At 45.4% G+C, this 8,571-nt stretch overlaps 1 protein-coding gene across 3 annotated transcripts in view; it reads right to left on the bottom strand.

Annotated features, from left to right (window-relative positions):
* Nucleotides 1–3,914: 3,914 nt before the first annotated feature.
* ABHD2 (abhydrolase domain containing 2, acylglycerol lipase) overlaps nt 3,915–8,571 on the bottom strand; it is an 88,971-nt gene continuing 84,314 nt past the window's right edge. For all 3 annotated transcript variants that reach the window (XM_068120054.2, XM_068120055.2, XM_078779859.1), the window contains exons 9-10: nt 7,282–7,366; nt 3,915–7,160 (exon numbers count right to left, since the gene is read on the bottom strand). In XM_068120054.2, the coding sequence (XP_067976155.2) occupies nt 6,991–7,160; nt 7,282–7,366 (255 nt within the window). In that variant the 3' untranslated portion in view covers nt 3,915–6,990. The remainder of the gene's footprint in view (nt 7,161–7,281; nt 7,367–8,571) is intronic.

Genomic DNA, 8,571 nt, shown 5'->3' with positions numbered 1-8,571 from the left:
TGAGCACTCACTGACTGACTGCCATTTTTTTCAGAGCTTCATGCAGAGTCTCAACCTGGTGCAGTGAGTTCTTCAGCTGCTCCTGCGCATCATGATTTAAAAAATCATGACCAGTGTGTTCTGTTCCTCTGGATCTCCTTCGCCTGATCAGCGAACTTAAACGCGTTTACCGTCCCACTGAAATGTCCAGAGGCAGGGCTGATGCATGCTATCATGAGAGTTGTGATCTTTCCTCCATGAGAGTCCTTCAACATCCTGGTAGTTTTAAAATCTCCATAAGGAACATGGGTTCCTTTGCGTTTAGGGTCTCCCCAAGGGCACTGATGACTTTTCCGAGGACAAGAAGGGTATCTGTATGCACTCCTTCAATCGTTCTTGGGTGTTTGGTGAATTTTACAGTTTCAATTTCAGATCCGGCAAGATCTACAAAATTAATTAACTTTGTTCAATTAATTAAATAAAATGATAATTGATGAATATATATTTTAAAAACCTTTGAAGTGACGTGCTGTGTGCTTGGAATCTCATCCTCTTTGATGCATCAGCTGTGCAAGTGCTGCTGCCACACTATATAATGCTCTGGGAAAAGAGTATGGTTCACCAGTAGGCCTACATCAAAAATATATAATTAATAACAAATGATGGAGTTTTCCTGCAAATTATCCAAATTGTTAGCAAATGTAGATTAAAGAGTGAGAGCGAGACATATTTTCGAGGCTGCAATGCCAGACTACCGCTGTGGAACGTGAACACATCAAAACGTGGGTCCACTCATTAACGTTTCCTCGAGAGCCCTTGAAAGGTACGATTCACACCGGTTTCAGATCACGGGTCAACATTATATGGCTTCCTCCTTCCTCTTCCAAAGGAGCAGCTGGCCTCCCTCGACTCCACTCACATCTGTACCTCTCCCAACGCATTGGCTGCCTCCCCTGCCCCCCTCACATCTATACCTCTCCCAATGCATGGGCTGCCTCCCCTGCCCCCCTCACATCTATACCTCTCCCAATGCATGGGCTGCCTCCCCTGCCCCCCCTCTCACATCTATACCTCTCCCAACGCATTGGCTGCCTCCCCTGCCCCCCTCACATCTATACCTCTCCCAATGCATGGGCTGCCTCCCCTGCCCCCCCTCTCACATCTATACCTCTCCCAATGCATGGGCTGCCTCCCCTGGACCCCTCACATCTATACCTCTCCCAATGCATGGGCTGCCTCTCCTGGACCCCTCACATCTATACCTCTCCCAATGCATGGGCTGCCTCCCCTGCCCCCCCCTCACATCTATACCTCTCCCAATGCATGGGCTGCCTCCCCTGCCCCCCCTCACATCTATACCTCTCCAAACGCACCGGCTGCCTTTCCCGGCCCTCACAACTATCCCTCTCCCAACGCTTCTTTTATCGACAATGTTTTAGAAGAATATATGATGGTGTCGTTAAAAAAATAGCCCCATGATATCCGTAGGTATTGACTGCTATTTCCTCACGATTTCTGAGATTTTAAAATAAATTACCTGAAGTTGAGGCGAAACCCCCATTTTCATCCTCTTACAGGTGGCGGATCCGGAAGGGGAGCACGACCCCCATCATGCTGTCATGATGCATCGTACCAATGTTTGTCCATATTGGTCATGTAGTTTGATGAGATATTTTAGTCAAATGTTAACGGACGGACACACGTCCACGTATTACGTAAGTGGATGGCTGTACACCAGAACTCACTCACTCTACGAGTCTGAAGCCATTTCGGAGAATCCGAAAAATTGAAATTAGGGTTTTTAAAGTTTTTTTAAATTGAAGTTCACCGTAAACAAGACTGAAAGCTGCAAGAAACTAGAAGAAGAGGAAAAACTGGCAAAACCAGTAATCCAGAGGTAATCTCAGAGGTAATCCAGATTACCAAAGTAATCTCACTATTACCCCGTCCTGAAACAAGGAAACCTCTTCACAGGACGACTGTGAAGTGGGCTGCCTCACCTGGGCTGCAGGAGGGGGTAACTATCGGCCATGGTGAAAAAGGCCCAACATTATCCACCTGCCGATACATGCTTCCAATACTCAAGAAAACGGATTTTATTCATCTTCTCCAGACTCCTCAAGCCAAACCTGTCCATATATCCATGTGGTATGATTATATAGGAAAACCCACGACTACTGCTGCACGGATCACTAAATGTGAATAAAATGGAGACCCTTCTGGACGTGACCTGTATTTTTCCGAAGCGCGGGAAATGCACCTTGGGAATTGGGATGGACAGGAAAACTCTGGAGTGGGAAGCAGGAAAGGGTCTAATCAGGAAGAACCCCCGGGGCGCATCTAGAATTCAACAAAAGTTCAGCAAGTCGAGGCTCTTTCTCTTTCATTCGCACATCCTCCCATCGATTGGACCGGGTCCAGGATCCAGGTTTGTTTATTTCCTTGCAAAAGATTTCCAGAGGCCAAAGCAATCACCGCCCTTGGGCTGTAAATGGCGCCAACGTGTGATGGCCGCGACTGTAAGTACAAGGGCACATTCCAGGAATACCACGAGATATGGATAATGGACGAAGGTCCACAAATCCGTTCATACTTCAATATTCAGAGGATGATCTGCATGTGCCGATACCAATACTGTCGCTTACAAGTTTCAACCCTAACGTCCATTGGTGGGCATTCAAGATCCCACGGTGTCCATTGCGAAGAGTAGGCGAGCAATTGTTGACACCTGAACAAATAACAAATTCGTGTCCACACTACAGGTAGCAAGACGTCCAATCCTCTTGGAAGTTCCTTTGGACAGTAGGTACACTGCTTACTATCTCAGGGTAGTTGTTGTCTAGGTAGCAGCTTCTGCAGTGCAAACGACTTGGCCAAGTAGTTTGCGGGTTACCTGTGAACAGCGGTCTTCGGACATTAAGGGCAAGAAAGAAACACACGGCAAAGGAATGCAACCGGATATAGTACTTAGGTACAAAAAATGAAAAGGGGCATTGCTAATTGAGGTGTCAGTACCCAGGGAAATTTCAGCAATCACAAAATCTCAACTCTGAAATCAAGAAAATGACCAAATCTCACTCGCACTATCTCTCCAAAAGGGCAAACCATCCCATCTACTTTCTTAACAATCTTCTTGAGAAAGTTCAGTCATTCAAACTTCTGGGTCTCACTATCAGCCACTCTTTCTTGGACAAACCACATTTCAAAGATGGCCTCCAAAGACCTCATCCCCACCCACCTCCTTCAAAATTGGATTTTCCCTCCTGGGAGCTTGCTTTTGTATCCATCTTGTCCCCCCCATGCATCCTCTCCTAACCCACATACCTTATTTGTCTAACTCTCCCTCCATTTTGTCCTGCCACCCCCAACAGATCCAACATCACTAACTGATCTGGACTAGATCAAACTCATTCAAAAAATGAGCCAATCTTGGTGGACCAAACATAAACGGGATATCCTTGCCATTTTTTCTGGACCGACTGCATCATCTACATTCCTTACCAGCAACCAGCTTCACCTCTTCTTTCACAAACAGCACGTGGCTGCAGGTAACACAATTTGCTGGGGGAAAACAGCTGTGCCACTGATGCAGTGCCCCATGTAGGTTAGAGCAGGAAATTTGAATTCGTTCAAGGTTCTGGCGATAGCTCGCCTACTCTTCGCGAAGGACACCGTGGGATATTTAACGTCCAAAAACGAATACCTGCAAACAGGACACCCAGTTTAACATCTATCAGGGGACGGCACATGCACAGTGATGCCTCGCCCAGCCTGCGAGCTACCAGGATGGCAGTTTGCAGTTGGGCCGAGATTCACACCCAGAATAGACAGCTCAGTTGCATGTGCGCATACCTCCAAGTTATTCTGCCAGCCCAACCAGTTTCAATTTATCCAAACAAAATGATATCAGCTTGTGAAAACACAGGAGAGAAAAAGAGTATGAAAGAGTTTATTTTATGATGTGGTTAGCTCTTTAGCATCAGCTAGCCATTAAAAGCACCAGATAGCCAGTTTTGCATTTAAGGAATACACAAGATTATATTCTGCAGTAAAGTGCAGAATAACTTCAACTCTCACCTACTGAGAATATAAAACTGGTTTAAAGAACCCAGTCACACATCTGCGATATTTAAACCATTTTGGTAATCACAAGCAAAGATTCAACTTCAAAAAGAAAGAAAGTGCAATCTGCCATTTAGTAAATTGCAGTGCAATTGCGCATGATGGAACCGACTTGTTGACATTTCGTACTCTGTGCAGCAAAAAACTTCCAACGGTCATGAACACTAAAGTCAAGTGTACACACGTCTGCACTTTCACTCCACAGAGAATCGACCTCCAAAAAAATAAATAATAATAATTAAGAACAGCAACATTATTTCAAGTGCTACAAAAGAAAAGAAAAGCAACTTCAGCATTTTAGAGGAATTTGTGCAGTAATGCATCTTTTCATTTTGCAGTCATCTCCAAGCAGTGTATCCATTTCTTTACATGTATTTGAGCCAATTCTTTTATCCCAGCTGTTCCCCAAATGCTTGCCTCCATGCAAATGCCTGCTTGTCGTTAAAGGCGGCAAAAAGGGTTGGCGTGAGGAAGGGCATCCGGCCGTAAAACATTGCTTCAAAAAGGGGACCGAAAAACAACAACAACCACAGTTCCCGAAAAAGGCCAACCCCCGCTTGCGGGGAAAAAATGGCCTCTAAAGGTGTTTTTTTTTTTTTCCCCCAAATACCTGTGCACCATTACCCTGGCTAACAAAGCTTGCCCTTCAACATTCAAGAAAGAACCACCTTTGGAGGCCATTTTTCCCTGCAGAGCAGGTGTTGGCCTTTTTCGGGCACCATGGTCCCCTTTTTGAAGCAATGTTTTACAGCCGGATGCCCTTCCTGCCGCCAACCCTGTTAGTCACTTCTTGAGACACACAAGGAATTACCAGTGAACTGGTACTCAATTTGCCGACCTCAGAAGGGTGACAGGCTGAGTCAACCCCCCTGGTGTTAATTCAGCGATTGACCGGGATGTTGCAAGTGCGTCTGCCAACACAGCAGCCACTATGAGGAAGTAACCATAGTTTGAGGCCAAAGCAAGAAACATTCAGCGAGTTATGAATGCAAGTCTAACAAGATAATGAGTAAGGAATGCCTGGCAGTTAAGAATGCGTAGACCCACCGAACTGCAAGATCGTGCTTTGGAGTTCTTTGCTGGGAAGGAATGTTTACAATGCTGCGCTTGCGGATGAGAATTAAAGGACACAACGGACATTGATGGAATATAACGATACAGAATGAAAAATAATGATATAAATGAAGGGGAAGGTAATTAATGTGCAAAGAAATACAAAAGAAAACCACTTGATGCTAAAGTCTGCTTGCGCGATAAGTGCAAGTTGTACGATTGCGCAGAAAAGTTATTCCAGAACCATCGTCCATGCCTCTTATCCAACTCTTCCATCAAACACAAATCTGCATTCTGTGTTCACATAACAGCCCTTATTGCCCGATGGACCACGACCTTGTCGATCCCAGGCAATGAATTTGTTTGCCCCAGAAATCCCGTTCAGCAAGGTAGATGTATCCGAAAGGACTTCATCAGCCAATGCAAAGTAACTACCTTTGAGATTACTTCCAAGAAAGGAGAACAAGCGGAAATGACTGACTCGAACTTAATGAACAGGAGCGATGAGGTAAAACAAACATCCCACAACCAAACATTCCAACAAATCGTAGATATTGTGCTTTGCATACGTCACTGAATCGTTGTGGACAGTGATGGGATTTAGACGTTGATGTGGCGTACTCTTTGCAGAGCGTTGGTGCTGCCGAAGCAGTTTCTTGGCAAGAGTTTTACTGGGTGGTTTGCCATTGCCTTCCCAGTGCTGTCTGTGCCCTATCCTTTTAAAATGCTGAACGTCAAGCAAGGAAGCAGCACGCACCATTTTAAAGTCTTCGATATGACTCGGCCGGAGTTCGGACCTCACAGACTCAGGGCGGATGTTCTAACCACTACACCACTGGGTCTGGTTGGTGTTTCAAAGTGTTGAACGTTTTGCGCACATGAAGTCCCGTGATGTCACGGAATGGTTGGTAATCGCCATCACATACTTGTTGGACGTCACTGAACTTTGCTGCCATTTGCTATTTGTTACAGTTATGCAAACAAAATATTCGATCATCTCCCTAATTGGCCTAATGGCTCAAGTTCTTGTTGATGGAGAATCTGTTGGAACGATAGACGACCAAACACATTTATGGATTAGGATGATAAAGAAGAAAATAAAATAATGAAAAAATGAAGGGGAAGGCAATAACGTTGTGAGATTACACTTGCAGAAATCGAACTACGTTCCTCTCAAGCATTTATGGAACTACGGATAAAGCTACGGATAAAGATGTCGAACATGTAGCTCCAAGGCAGTTGAGAACGGATGAGTTGAGGGCCCAAGGATGAAGACTACCATCTTCAAAGGTAAAGTGCTGCCTACCTAAGTGAAGGTTGCTTTCTCTGCCATCATGGCTAACATTTGCAGTGCTCTAAATGAGATGGAATTTGTGATATTCAGTTGACGTAATAAAAAGGACCTCAGATCAGAACATTAGAGGAGTGTGGATTTAAAGGAAGTATGGAATGATCTTCATCTTCTTGAGTGCCTTAAACCATGGATATCATCATCGACTGAAGGATTACTATTCAAGTGCTGATCCATAAGAGGGGGATTATAAGGAAAGGAAAATGCTATGGCAAAATTAGAAACCTAGAATGCACAAATATGGGGAAAAAAATATAAAATAAAGGGATTATATAAGTGTTGGGAAAACAAATGGAATGCAAAAATGCCTTTTCATACATCTGTTGGAGAAATTAGTTAAAGTGTAAAAATTAAGATTAAAAAAGCGATAAGCAATTGCCTTTTCATGGTCCAGCAACAACCCTGTGTTGTTTCTGCATGAAATGATCTCCAATCTCCGACTAAACGGACTACAGAGGCACGTGGCGTGAATGGTGAGTTGGGGATCAAGTTGCTGACTTGCAAGGAGTCTTATCCCACTGTGCAAGTGTGTTGGCATATTCAACCACCAGTTTGTCCATCCAAGTTAATGGCTTGGGGAAGAGAACAGCACCTTCAAAGAAGCCCAGGTGGCCACCATGTTCAGTCAGTACAAAAATAACGTTTTCTTTCTTTTCTGCACATTTGTAGGAGGTTGGGTTGGGTTGGGAGGGAAGAGGAAAGAAGAAGAGACATTAGTTCATGTATGTATAAACACGTGTGAGCGATTTCTCACACCACACACACCATACAAATACCTGCTAAAGCTCGTGGAATGGCCAAGAGACTCGAATGCACAATAGGATCATCTCTTGCATTTAGCAACATCAATGGCACATGTATCTGCAAACAACACCATCAGATCAGTCTTTCATGAGACATAATAAGGATAGATGCATATATATATATACACACACACACACACACACACACACACACACACACACACACACACACACACACACACACACACACACACACACACACACACACACACACACACACACACACACACACACACACACACACACACACACACACACACACACACACACACGTGGGGGAAGGGGGGGGAAAGGGGAGGGGGGGAAAGGGGGAGGGGGAGAGGGGGGAGGGGGAGGAGGGGGGAGGAGAGGGGGGGAGGAGAGGGGGGGAGGAGAGGGGGGAAGGGGGGGAGGAGAGGGGGGGAAGGGGAGGGAGGAAGGGGAGGGTGGAGGGGGAAGGGGAGGACAGAGGGGGAAGGGGAGGGGAGGGAAGGGAAGGGGAAGGGGAGGGAGAGGGGGAAGGGAAGGGGAGGGCCAGTGTTACGGATTCGGCACTTATTATTATTGTTGTTATTATTATTATTGTTGGTTCTAAGTATTATGATTATTGCTGTTTAAGGGAAATGGTTATTGTGGTTACAAGGTTTAAAAGCGCTCATGATAAAAAGAGACAGGAAGCCGGATCGAGAACCGGAAGAGGACGAGAGAGAGGAGGAGGAAGAAGGCGTGAGGAGAAAAGTGGAAGAAGACGCGTGTCTTGAAGCTCCGTAGCGAGCGTGATCGAACGAAAGCCGCGAGTAACCTTTGAGTCTCCTTGAAAGGATTTTCCTGCGATAAGTGTTATCGCTGGAGGATTGAGAAACCTGCGTAGACAGGTATAGGCGTTGAGGTTCCGGAGAATCCTCGCCTGGGCGCTTCGACTCAAGTAAGAGCCGTCGGCCATTTTGAACCGCGTGCTTCGTTCCCCGAAAAAGGTGTTGCTACGGCATAGATATGAATCCGATAGATAACTTGTGGGCAGAATGAACATGTCAAATCGACAACTTGGACCAGCAGCCAACCTCTGTGCGTGAATTGCAGCAGACTATTGTCACTGCATGGCAAGCGATTCCTGTCCAAACCTTGGCAAATCTCGTGAACAGCATACCTCGACGTGTACGTGCTCTCCTGAATGCTCGTGGGGGTTACACGAAGTACTGAACTGTAATTTTACTGTCCGTAATCCCAGTCATAATTTAGCTTTTGTTGAAAAAGTTTTTGGCTAATGTGCAAAATAAAGAGATA

This window comes from Myxine glutinosa, chromosome 6 (genome assembly GCF_964187855.1).
Source record: "Myxine glutinosa chromosome 6, kmMyxGlut1.1, whole genome shotgun sequence".
Lineage (NCBI taxonomy): Eukaryota > Metazoa > Chordata > Myxini > Myxiniformes > Myxinidae > Myxine > Myxine glutinosa.
The sequence above is the reverse complement of the archived record's forward strand: the minus strand, read 5'-3'. Positions and strand labels throughout refer to the sequence as shown.